This window comes from Lutra lutra, chromosome 2 (genome assembly GCF_902655055.1).
Source record: "Lutra lutra chromosome 2, mLutLut1.2, whole genome shotgun sequence".
Classification (NCBI taxonomy): domain Eukaryota; kingdom Metazoa; phylum Chordata; class Mammalia; order Carnivora; family Mustelidae; genus Lutra; species Lutra lutra.
This window is the reverse complement of record NC_062279.1, coordinates 87,781,462-87,795,584: the sequence shown is the minus strand read 5'-3', so window position 1 is coordinate 87,795,584 and position 14,123 is coordinate 87,781,462. Positions and strand designations below refer to the sequence as shown.

General features: G+C 36.8%; 1 protein-coding gene across 1 annotated transcript in view; it reads right to left on the bottom strand.

Moving 5' to 3' along the window:
* ARHGAP24 (Rho GTPase activating protein 24) overlaps positions 1-14,123 on the bottom strand; it is a 531,966-nt gene that overhangs the window by 291,691 nt on the left and 226,152 nt on the right. Inside the window, exon 3 of the mRNA XM_047717878.1 lies at positions 2,072-2,159. Coding sequence (XP_047573834.1) covers positions 2,072-2,159 — 88 coding nt within the window. The remainder of the gene's footprint in view (positions 1-2,071; positions 2,160-14,123) is intronic.

Genomic DNA, 14,123 nt, shown 5'->3' with positions numbered 1-14,123 from the left:
GATTCCATCTTAATGTGAGGTGAGCACAGTAGAGCCTCGATGACCACAAATAATGGTGCAAACACTGGATTCTCAAGTGAATCCATAGTTATTTCCATATCCCATAGTATTTCCCAAATCCCTCTTTAAAGAAGCATTTGGCACAATTCTCTTGTCACTCCTTAAGATAACTCGGAATTATAAAACCTAATTTAGAAGCTACTGTATATTGTATTAGTGATTCAGGAAGCATCTTTTCAAATGAGCTATGGACATGATACGTTTATTTCCATGATGACTGCAGCAAACCCAAATTTCTTTGAAGAAATTTTTTTTTTTTGAAGGGACAACCTTCAGATTTCACTTCATGCAGCCTGAAACTTCATAGGCTTTACTCGTCAAAAGCCATTATGTCATATGCCCTGCACGTGAAGCACATGACCTAGAACAACATTCTTAGAGGGGAAGTTGTTTTTTTTTTTTTTTAATTAACACATAGTATATTATTTGTTTCAGAGGTACAGGTCTGTGATTCATCAGTTTCACATAATTCACAGTACTCACCACAGCACATAACATCCCCAATGTCCATCACCCAGCCCCTCCATCCCTCCCACCCCCCTCCTCTCCAGGACCCACAGTTTGTTTCCTGAGATTAATAGTCTCTTATGCTTTGTCTCCCTCTCTGGTTTAGAGGGGAAGTTTTTATACTTCCCAGGCTTGAAGACATAGTTGTCTCTAGAACAATCTTGATAATATCCGTTTGTGTTATATCAGAACACCTCTACCAAAAGATAAATCTCTACACGTGTAGTAGATGAAATGGAAAAATCAGACCTTAATACCATGTTCCCCTAAAAGCCAATAGGCACTAATGTTGCAAATAAAAAGGGAAAGAAATTTCCTCTAGTGATACTTCAAAGACTTTGCAACATCTGGAATTTGGTTCCATACAGTGTATTCCACTAAAAAGTAAGTATAAAAAGATTTTAATGGGGCAAACAGGATTCAGGTTTCTTACAATGTGCTCTCCCTGGGGGAAAACAAATAACACAATACATCTGACTAACCTTTCTGCACTTCAGCTGCATTAATTAACGTGTAGTCATGGATTCCATCATGAGCCAGATGAACTCAGTGCTACAGCTGTTTCCAGTGAGGGGGAAAATAGGCTTCCACATTTCAGATTCCCAGCATTTATATATCCAGGGAAAAATGTTTTATTGGCTGCCTTTGTGCCAGCATTATTGATATGCATTACATATTAGTCATCCAAATAAATTCACGCACACCCTAGACTGTGATTAAAGTGTCAGTATCACGTGAACTGGGTTAGCCAGAGCCAATGCCATAAAAACCACGCTCCTAACCCTTTTTCTTACATCAAGGATTAAGGAAGGGCTAACGAACTGATCAAAGAAGGAGATCATGACCTTGAAAAAAATTGTTGAGTGAGTCAAACATTTAAGTGGAGATCAGGTACTCTGAGAGAGAAGGATGAAGATGACTAGAAAAAAATGAACAGATGTTGAAGAAATTTAACTGCAGGATCTCATGGCTTGGCAGAGACATTCTCAATGCTAGAAGCCAAACATGTGGAAGTGGTTGGTTGGGAGCAAAGCTGAGGTACAAAACTTCAGTGCTTGGTCAGTAACTGAAAGAGGATTTTTGTTTTGTTTTATTTTTAGAGCAAAGGTTCTGTTAAGATGCAATTTGTGAAGAAATATGACGGTGAATCAGCTGGGCGACGCATTCCACCTGGAACACCTTGCCAAATTTCCTATCACAGGAGCACTGTAAAACTAACTTTCTCCAATAGTTCTTTATAAATGCTGTGTCATGACTGCTGGTCAGCTCTGGAGTCTCATGGACAAATGGATATCCAATAGTCATGGAGCCATGTGTGTGTGTATGCACAATCATTTATAGTACAAACCTGAAATGATTACCCATGTAAATACTAACCAAATTGGGCACTTGCCTTGTCAAACTAATGTTCTTAGCCACAACTCAAGAAGAATAAAAGTTGTGTGTCTTCACTTTTACCAACATGGAATGGCAGTAACTTAATCAAACCAGAGAACTATCTTACCTGGAACTACTTCAAAAAGGAATTTTCCTGGGCTCTCCTCATTGCAGGGATGCTCAAGAACTTTATTTCCAGGCAGAAATATAGTACCCTGTGAACACAAAGGCCCCAAACATCAACATCATCAGAATGCAAACACTGAATATCATCATCATCATCATCATCAGTGAATATCCAAGGTGTATCTGTAATCCAGCATATAGGAATATGCATCAAACTCACTTACAGTCCCAACCATTCAAAAATCATGTAATAGAATCATATTCCTTCAACTTTTAATAAGTCTTTGTTGGCCAGCTAATGTGTATAAGACACTATATTAGGTGCTGAGTTCATTTTAAGCACTGATTTATTAAATGCATTCTGTATGCCAAATTTTTTACTGAGCATTCTGCCAACCATCATATTATTTAACTGTTAGAATAGTCTTATAAGTTAGGTATTATTTTCTCCATTTTACAGCTGTGAAAACCAAGGCAGAGATATAAATAACTTAACAATGTTATCAGAGCCCTCTCTTGATTATTCCTTCTCTTTTCTGTTAGATTTCTCTCTTTAATGTATTATTTCCATTAGTACTGAGACATACTTAAAATTCTATCCTATTGAAAGACATTACTTTGACTCCCCCTCCAGCTATTACCTTTTTTTTTTCCTTGCCTAGTAAAGAGTTGCCTACATTGAATCTATTTCCTTACATGTTTCCACTGTAGCCTGGTTTGTGCACCCACAATTCTAATTACATGATTCTCACAAGCTCTATGCTTGACATAAATGATGACTTCCCAGGAACACTTCCCACTTGACATAAATTATGACTTCCCAGGAACCACTCTTTCTTGAAGCACCTTCTTTCCTTGGTTTCTTAGTTTTAACTAGGTTTTTCTCTTAGTTTTCTGTTGAGTCTCTTTTGCTGGTTCCAAGTGTCCTTTAGATAATAAAGTGTTTCAAAGATGTATCCAGTGATTCCCTCTCTTCTGACTCTGTTCTCTCTTGGAGCTATCTCATTCATGCCTATGACTTCGATAATCAACTATAAACCAATGAACATCAGATTACTCTTTCTAACTCAGTGCTCTCTGAGCTTCAGAACTTTATGTCCAAGAACTCATTTGAATTTCCATCTGGATATCTCAAAAGCACCTTAAACTAAATTTAGTCAATTTAAATGCAATTATTTTTGATCCTGTTTATGTATTCCCTAGCTTTGTGACTGGCATCTTCTTCTAATCAGTTGCAAAAGCCAAAAATGTAGAAGTCATCATATCTAATATATCTCTACTACCACTATTCCCTAGTTCAAGGGCTTATTGTCTGCAGTCTGGTATAGGGTGTGTGTGTGTGTGTGTTTTAAGATTTTATTTATTTGAGGTTGGGGGGAGAGATACCACAAGTGGGTGGCAGAGGGAGAAGAACCTCAGCTGAAGGCAAACGCTTAATCAAGTCACCCAGGCACCCTGTGGTCTGGTGTGTTTCAAATTCACTGAATTCCCCATAATACTCAAAAATCTTTCAATCCACTTTTTTCCTTAATGCAGTCCATGTAGCTTTAGAAACAGAAATTTCACCTTGCAATTTTCTTGCCTAAAAATCTTCAGTGCCTTTCATTTGTCCTAGGATAAACTTCTGGATGATCGATAAGCCCATTTTTCTATTCTTTGTTTTTGATGTTTTCTATGACTTTCTATAATCAAGCTGGTAAGTAAATAAATAGTATCATAAATTCTGTAAGTAGTATCATACTACCGTCTATTTTAGGACTACATTCTTTCCTGGATTATTTTATAACCACTGATTGAATATCCAAAATATACTTGCATAGCTTCCAGAAAATCTTCCTGCATTGATTTACCATTGTATGCAATTATGTTATTAGTAAAATTATTTGATTAAAGTCTATCTCCATCATTAAACTGTAAGGGAGCAAGAATAATATGTGTTTTGCTCCCTAATTTACCACCAATGCCTAGTATTTTGCCTGCCATAAGGTTAATGCTAAAAAATTGTTGAGTGAATAATAAGTGAATAAGTACTCTGAGTGCAGTAAAGCCAAAATTCAAAACCAAGCATGCTGGATTTAAAAGCCTGTATTATTGTGAACCATATTATATCCTCCAGTTTTGCCATTTTGAAGCAATATTTAGCTCAAGTAATATTGTATCCAGTTTTCATCCTACCTGGTTTGGCACAGAAAATTATAGCCATCAACTCCATCCACGTCTAGACTTAAAGTGATAAAGCATAACACTCCCTAACTAAAACCCAAGGAATTATAGGTTAGATATATCCCTCTCCCTTTCCACTCACAAGATGAAATGGTGGAGGTACTGCTTTGTTTTCCTCCTCCAGGAAGTATATTTTCCTACTTATCATGTCTAGTGTCTCTGGCCTATGGATCCCATTTTGTTTTCTGGTACTTTTCAATAATTTTTTTTTTAAGATTTTATTTATTTATTTGAGAGAGAGACAATGAGAGAGAGCATGAGCGAGGAGAAGGTCAGAGAGAGAAGCAGACTCCCCGTGGAGCCGGGAGTCCGATGCGGGACTCGATCCCGGGACTCCAGGATCATGACCTGAGCTGAAGGCAGTTGTCCAACCAACTGAGCCACCCAGGCGTCCCTACTTTTCAATAATTTTTTTTAAAAATTACTAAATACTTTGAAAATATTCATCTTAGTTAAGATCTTTTTTTATTTCTAGGTTGAATCTATATGGTGTCCATATAAAATGATAAAATCAGTTGCTTCAATTAAGAGTTTATTTTACTTACTGAAAAGATTTTGTGAAGTCATTAAATTTGTGATTTAGCTGAGTATTAGAACATAGCATCCCCCCTTCTAGACAGATACAATATTCATTTATGTATGCATGTATGCTTATATACTTGTACGTGGGTATGTATGGTTCCTGTTTAATTCTGTGTCTTCAGGCCCTACTTAGGATCTTAAGCAGTACATATATAGTATAAGTTGGATTCAAGCCACTCTCCTGCACAAATAATTCTGCTGAAAGGGCAATTCTCCTTCATGAAATCCCAAACCACCTCACTTGGTCATTAAAAGACAAAGTAGTGCTATCCTTTGTTGCCTTTTTCATACATATGAAATAGCTACTTCTGGCTGAAATTTTTATTTTCATTTTCAAATTTGACATCTCACAGATTTTATATTTTGGCTGTCTTCCAAATAAATTGTGATGTCAGCAAAATAGTTTAAACATCAGTAGACAGTGGTTAGGGCAGGATATATTGTAACTGACAAACATTTGCTCTGGTTAATTCTTTAAGTCATTCCGTAAGTAAAATAAAGTTATTTAATTGAAACAGCTAACTTGATTACCTTGTATAGAAACCATAAAGTCTATAACTGAGAGAAGAGTCTTAATTGTGATAGTTATTTTCAACATATTCTGTAATTTTATATTGTTAGAAAATGCAAATCAATTTTTAAAAACCTGTAATTTACCCACTGCCATAGATTATTAACTTTAGCCACATCTGTATATATTTATGTACATGTACTAATGTCTACAATGACTTCTACATAAAAATAATCAAAGTAAAGCCTAATTTATTACCTGCTTCCAAACTTAAAAATCATGTAGTTATCATGTCATTTTAATAATAGACATCATTTTTTAAAACTAAATAGTAGTTTCAGCTGTTTGTTTGAATATTCATACTTTCACATCCTCTTGTAAAGAATTTATGGTTTTTGTAAGTGTTATTATAAAGAACATTTTCATGAACATCCATGAAGCTAAATCTATGAGCTCCCCCTTAACTCATTCTGTAGGACAAATCCCCAAGAGAGAACTCAGTAGTCAAAAAGTATGCAATAAAAAAAAAAAAAAAGTAAGCACTGTTTATATGGGTTTGGTTAATTCTTTCCAGAGCTGCTCTAAATTAGCTAAGCAAACAAATAAATAATTAATGAGCAAGTAAAATAAAAGTGCCCAATCTGACTGAGAATAGTTTATTGGGACACTACCATATATCAGATATTTTTTCTAAAACTATTTCAGATGATGCGAAGTGTGTGAGAGAAAGAAACTCTTTACTCTCGATATAATAAGATAATACACGACTATAAAAGAAGTGCCTACACATATGTAGAAAAGCAGACAGATATAATAAAGTTTAAGAAGAGAGCATCATTAGAACAATCTGATTAGTTAAGAAAGGTAATATGAAAAAAATGGTTTTTAAAGGAAGATTAGATTTTAAGATTTAGTGAGGTCAGGGTAATATTCCAAAATGGAGGAAATCACATCAGCAAAAGCAATAATTAGGGCCATATGCTCAGGCCACATTAGAATAAGAGAATTTTCAAATGGAGGAAAAATTAGGAAGTAAAGACTGTTGGCGATGCTGAGGACACTCTGTGGAAAGTCTAAACTGGGATAGAGGATGGGGCACTTGATTTCTGTGACAACTGAGAAACCAAGCAGGCTCTGGAGAAAAGCAGATGGAGATTTAGGAATACCAGCCTCTTAGAAGTTTGTCACTGTGAAGCAATTAATTTGTCAGAGACGGCAACATCAAGACTTTCAAAAAGGTGTTGGCAGCAGAAATGGCATGAATTTGCCCCAAAGATGCATTACTGGAGATAGAAGTTTTTGGAAATATAAAGGTACCTGGATGGAGTTTTAATGATAGGTCATGAAGAAGGAAGAGTTGAAGATGATTTCAGTTTTTCTTTTCTGTATATCTAGAAGAAAGGTGGTGCCTCTTATTTGAAATGGGGAATAAAGAAGAATTAAGCTCCAATAAGCCCATGTACTTGAGCCAGAACTGCGTAATATTCTTTAATTTTCTGTTCAATTGTAGTTGGGCTGGATGCTGTCTGTTTGCCCCTCCTCCCTTCTTCTTTCCACACATCACTCTATTCTGTACCTCAGGAGACTAATCTCTACGAATTTCATAAATCAGGCTCTCTTGACCTCTGACTTCAGGTTGGTTTTGAGATGTCATAGTGGAAAATGAGAAGGCCACAAGAGAGATGGACTGAGGTGTTTATTGAACTGCCTTCCTCTATGCTAGCCAGGAATCTGGTCCTACTTGCATTGGATACCTCAGTCCACATCTCCTAAATCTGCAGGCTTCTCCTGGTTCCAGTGGAGCTAACAGTCCCAGGATGTTTTCCCTATCTATGGGTTTCTATGTACCCTTCCAACACTTTATAAATGGCTTCTTTATCATACAGCCTACAATTATCCCTTTTAAAGTGGAGCCATCATTTCTTGCTGGGATCTTAAGTGACAAAATTGATGCAAGAGCTCTGAGTTTTCTAAGAAATGGCTTATTACCTCATGATGTTCAACATGCTTCACTGGAAATTTTGGAGGACCGTGGAGAAGAGGCTCAGATATAAGAAGGAGATGTAAGCTTTTCAATGGAAGTTCAGTACATATGGCAATAATTACATGTCAACAACTAATCAGCATATTCAGAGTGGAATTATGCTTATTTTTACCCATTACAGGAAATATCTTTTCCTAAAGAACCTTGGAAAATTTCAAAATGAGATAACATGTAAAACAAAATCTTTCATAGTTTGAGAGCTGAGAGTCGGCAAAAGAAACATAATTCAGAATGATAATAGGGTCTCATTTTCAGCCTGAATTGCTATTAGAAAAGAAGCTCATCTCTGGTTATTATCAAAGCACTGAGCCAAAACCACAAGATACTGGGGTAAAAGCAAGATGATGTTGAAAACAAGCATAGTAATCTTATTGTCTGAATTTAGATTGAAAAAAAATGCATGCATGTGCAGCACCTTTGTTAGTTTCTATGAACACAATAATGAGAATTTCTTTCCAGCACTAACAATGATCAGGCACATCACAAAGGACTAGGCAAAGTCTCAACTTGACAAAATGTATGTATTTTTAATGTAACTAGACACAGGTTGAAAATTAACATCAAGTCTCTTTGGTTAGGTTTATTCCTAGGTATCTTATAGTTTTGGGTGCAATTGTAAATGGGATGGACTCCTTAATTTCTCTTTCTTCTGTCTTGTTGTTGGTGTAGAGAAATGCAACTGATTTCTGTGCATTGATTTTATATCCTGACACTTTACTGAATTCCTGTACAAGTTCTAGCAGTTTTGGGGTGGAGTCTTTTGGGTTTTCCACATAGAGTATCATATCATCTGCAAAGAGTGATAGTTTGACTTCTTCTTTGCCGATTTGGATGCCTTTAATTTCCTTTTGTTGTCTGATTGCTGAGGCTAGGACTTCTAATACTATGTTGAATAGCAGTGGTGATAACGGACATCCCTGCCGTGTTCCTGACCTTAGCAGAAAAGCTTTCAGTTTTTCTCCATTGAGAATGATATTTGCGGTGGGTTTTTCATAGATGGCTTTGATAATATTGAGGTATGTGCCGTCTATCCCTACACTTTGAAGAGTTTTGATCAGGAAGGGATGCTGAACTTTGTCAAATGCTTTTTCAGCATCTATGGAGAGTATCATATGGTTCTTGTTCTTTCTTTTATTAATGTGTTGTATCACATTGATTGATTTGCGGATGTTGAACCAGCCTTGCAGCCCTGGAATAAATCCCACTTGGTCGTGGTGAATAATCCTTTTAATGTACTGTTGAATCCTATTGGCTAGTATTTTGGCGAGAATTTTTGCATCTGTGTTCATCAAGGATATTGGTCTGTAGTTCTCTTTTTTGTTGGGATCCTTGTCTGGTTTTGGGATCAAGGTGATGCTGGCCTCATAAAATGAGTTTGGAAGTTTTCCTTCTATTTCTATTTTTTGGAACAGTTTCAGGAGAATAGGAATTAGTTCTTCTTTAAATGTTTGGTAGAATTCCCCCGGGAAGCCGTCTGGCCCTGGGCTTTTGTTTGTTTGGAGATTTTTGATGACTGTTTCAATCTCCTTACTGGTTATGGGTCTGTTCAGGCTTTCTATTTCTTCCTGGTTCAGTTGTGGTAGTTTATATGTCTCTAGGAATGCATCCATTTCTTCCAGATTGTCAAATTTGTTGGCGTAGAGTTGCTCATATTATGTTCTTATAATTGTCTGTATTTCTTTGGTGTTCGTTGTGATCTCTCCTCTCTCATTCATGATTTTATTTATTTGGGTCCTTTCTCTTTTCTTTTTGATAAGTCTGGCCAGGGGTTTATCAATCTTATTAATTCTTTCAAAGAACCAGCTCCTAGTTTCGTTGATTTGTTCTATTGTTTTTTTGGTTTCTATTTCATTGATTTCTGCTCTGATCTTTATGATTTCTCTTCTCCTGCTGGGTTTAGGGTTTCTTTCTTGTTCTTTCTCCAGCTCCTTTAGGTGTAGGGTTAGGTTGTGTACCTGAGACCTTTCTTGTTTCCAAAGAGACTAAGAATCTATACTCAGAAAACTATAAAGTACTCATGAAAGAAATTGAGGAAGACACAAAGAAATGGAAAAATGTTCCATGCTCCTGGATTGGAAGAATAAATATTGTGAAAATGTCTATGCTACCTAAAGCAATCTACACATTTAATGCAATTCCTATCAAAGTACCATCCATTTTTTTCAAAGAAATGGAACAAATAATCCTAAAATTTATATGGAACCAGAAAAGACCTCGAATAGCCAAAGGAATATTGAAAAAGAAAGCCAAAGTTGGTGGCATCACAATTCCGGACTTCAAGCTCTATTACAAAGCTGTCATCATCAAGACAGCATGGTACTGGCACAAAAACAGACACATAGATCAATGGAACAGAATAGAGAGCCCAGAAATGGACCCTCAACTCTATGGTCAACTCATCTTCGACAAAGCAGGAAAGAATGTCCAATGGAACAAAGACAGCCTCTTCAATAAATGGTGTTGGGAAAATTGGACAGCCACATGCAGAAAAATGAAATTGGATCATTTCCTTACACCACACACGAAAATAGACTCAAAATGGATGAAGGATCTCAACGTGAGAAAGGAATCCATCAAAATCCTCGAGGAGAACACAGGCAGCAACCTCTTCGACGTCAGCCGCAGCAACATCTTCCTAGGAACATCACCAAAGGCAAGGGAAGCAAGGGCAAAAATGAACTTTTGGGATTTTATCAAGATCAAAAGCTTTTGCACAGCAAAGGAAACAGTGAACAAAACCAAAAGACAACTGACAGAATGGGAGAAGATATTTGCAAATGACATATCAGATAAAGGGCTAGTGTCCAAAATCTATAAAGAACTTAGCAAACTCAACACCCAAAGAACAAATAATCCAATCAAGAAATGGGCAGAGGACCTGAACAGACATTTCTGCAAAGAAGACATCCAGATGGCCAACAGACACATGAAAAAGTGCTCCATATCACTCGGCATCAGGGAAATACAAATCAAAACCACCATGAGATATCACCTCACACCAGTCAGAATGGCTAAAATTAACAAGTCAGGAAATGACAGATGCTGGCGAGGATGCAGAGAAAGGGGAACCCTCCTACACTGTTGGTGGGAATGCAAGCTGGTGCAACCACTCTGGAAAACAGCATGGAGGTTCCTCAAAATGTTGAAAATAGAACTACCCTATGACCCTGCAATTGCACTGCTGGGTATTTACCCTAAAGATACAAACATAGTGATCCGAAGGGGCACATGCACCCGAATGTTTATAGCAGCAATGTCTACAATAGCCAAACTATGGAAAGAACCTAGATGTCCATCAACAGACGAATGGATAAAGAAGATGTGGTATATATACACAATGGAATACTATGCAGCCATCAAAAGAAATGAAATCTTGCCATTTGCGACGACGTGGATGGAACTAGAGGGTATCATGCTTAGCGAAATAAGTCAATCGGAGAAAGACAACTGTCATATGATCTCCCTGATATGAGGGAGAGGAGATGCAACATGGGGGGTTGAGGGGGTAGGAGAAGAGTAAATGAAACAAGATGGGATTGGGAGGGAGACAAACCATAAGTGACTCTTAATCTCACAAAACAAACTGAGGGTTGATGGGGGGAGGGGGTTGGGAGAGGGGGTGGGGTTATGGATATTGGGGAGGGTATGTGCTATGGTGAGTGCTGTGAAGTGTGTAAACCTGGCGATTCGCAGACCTGTACCCCTGGGGATAAAAATATATGTTTATAAAGCTGTAAAAAAAAAAAAAAAAAAAGAAAGAAAGGATGAATACCCAAGTTTTGTAGCAACATGGACGGGACTGGAAGAGATTATGCTGAGTGAAATAAGTCAAGCAGAGAGAGTCAATTATCATATGGTTTCACTTATTTGTGGAGCATAACAAATAGCATGGAGGACAAGGGGAGATGGAGAGTAGAAGGGAGTTGAGGGAAATTGGAAGGGGAGGTGAACCATGAGAGACTATGGACTCTGAAAAAGGATCTGAGAATTTTGAAGGGGTGGGGGGTGGGAGATTGGGGGCACCAGGTGGTGGGTATTGTAGAGGGCACGGATTGCATGGAGCACTGGGTGTAGTGCAAAAATAATGAATACTGTTATGCTGAAAAAATAAAAAATTAAAAAAAAAAAAGAAAATTAACATCAAGGAGAAATAACTATTATTCAACAGTTTTTTTTTTTTTTTAAAGATTTTATCCATTTATTTGACAGACAGAGATCACAAGTAGACAGAGAGGCAGGCAAAGAGAGAGGGAAGCAGGCTTCCTGCTGAGCAGAGAGCCCAATGCGGGACTCGATCCCAGGACCCTGAGATCATGACCTGAGCCAAAGGCAGCAGCATAACCCACTGAGCCACCCAGGTGCCCCAACAGTTTTTTTTTTTTTTAGAGTAACATAAGTTGATTTGATTTTTTTCTCCTTTGTAGCAAGTAATTTCATTGTCATTCAACAAATATTTATTAAACAACACTTGGCATATGACAGGCCCTCTCCTAGGCACAAAGGATATAATGGTGAGAAATTCCAACAAGGTCTTTGCACACTTGGATCTTAGGATCATTCATTGAATATTGAAAGTTGAAAAGAAAATGATATAAAAACTGTACCCAGAAGCACTCTGGCCATATAACAATCTACCAATGACAGTGAAGTTTCTGGTTTGGTAAATCCGCTCCACTGTTAATCTGCTTAGTTGCAGATTCCCACTCTACCACTAATTAGCCGTATGACTTCAGGCGAGACTGTTATCCTCCTTTTCCTCAGCTTCTACATTCTTAGACTAGAATTGAAAATAGAACCTACTTCATAAAGTCACTGTGAGCTAATACAGGTAGTTTGTAGAAGAACGCCTGATACTATTTTTTTTAGCTGTTTTTAATATTAAAAAAAAATCTTTCCATATCCCAGAAGCCTCAATGATATTTTGGGCCCATATTTTGCAAATCCCCAAATAATGAGATAGCTCTGGTAAAGTTTCGATATGTATCTGCTGGCATTATCATCTAGGTGAGTAAACAGAGGGGTAAACTAATTTAAAAATTTTAAGTCATTTTTTTTACTATCATTTGTAAGGCTAGACCAACCAAAACTAACAAACCTCAATTTAACAATCATATTAATAAATAGCACAGCATAATGATAGTGATAATGATGACTGCTGACATTACTTAACTGTTAGTTTGCTAAACCAATATGTACACTATTTGTATCATTCATTTGCTCAGTGACTGTGTGATGTAGATATTTCTCATTTTATAGATGAAGAAATGAAGCTCAAGGAGGCAAAGAGCCTGACATAGTAATTTCCTAATACATATTTGAACAAAAAAAAAAATGAATGACTAGATGAATACAAGCTGCTTTAAGGACTTTATCTTTGATTAATACCCCAATTTATGTTCCTATTTCTCATCAATTACTGCTATTTAAAGCAGGTAGAAGAAGTTTCATGAAGAGTTATTAAGTTTCTTTTTAGCCTCTGAAATTACTTACACCAATTCCTGGAATGCTGCTGGGAAGGAAGTTAAGGGAGACTTGCAGATCCATACATTTTTAGAGTAAATTTTGTAGTAATCAAAAGTATCAAAGTAATTTTGATATGAAAACTCTTTGGGGAACACCCAAGCATTGGTATAAATTGCCTTATAGAGAAAATAGCACAGTATTCACAAAGCTGGGTACCTTGTAGAATGTATGTTTTTCCTCACAGTAACAGATGTGATATTTCCAAACCATTATTTAAATTAACCGTGACAAACATAATAGCATGAGACTATTTTATAATTAATTACAGAATAAATAGAAATAAATTCTCTATATATATGTCTCATTTTGCTACTTTATATGAACTGCTGCTTTAGCACTAGAGACACTGTCATTCTGGGTTCATTTTCATTTAAAGCAGCATTTGCTTCATATTATTACACATGTTCAGATCCTAGGAGGCTAATTAATTATGCATTAATTGTGAGGGAGAGAAATATGTAATGTATTTTGATATAATTCATTTAAAAACTTTTAACCCTTTCTTCTCAGACACAAGGACCCATGTGAACACCCCTTCTAGACAGAACAGAAATGCATAAATTTATTCCCCAATGGAGTCCTCCTGTCTGAACATTCACCCTGGAAACATGGCCATTACCGGTTTAGCTACATTTAGATCACTCCTACTCATCTACATGTTTTTGATTTATTGGAAAATGGATAAATTCCTTGAAAACCGGAGGAAAACAGATTAGGAATATGGGACTCTCAAAATTGGGAAAGACCTTAGAAATGACCATCCTCACACTTATCAAATACATGAATCCCTTTCCAAAATGACGGTCATCCAGAGTTCAGCCAAAATAGCTCACTAATTTTCTTATGGTGTTCCATGCCATTTTTGAAAGATTATAATTGGAAGAAAAAAAAATTCAAATGTTGGCACAAAATCCATCCCCCAACAATTACTACCTTTGGAGTAAAATCCCCTTTTCCCATCTTGAATCTTACACCTAATATCTACTGAGACTTACGTACCAGCCCTCTTCTCTAAATCTTCCAAAAAACCCTCTGTGGTGGTAAAATTATAACTATCCATTTCACACAAGGAATATCAAGGCAGAAATAGATTGAATAGCATGCAGCTGATAAGGTACAGAGATGCTGCCTGACTTCCCTGAAGTTCAAGCTCCGCGTCCTTTATATGAT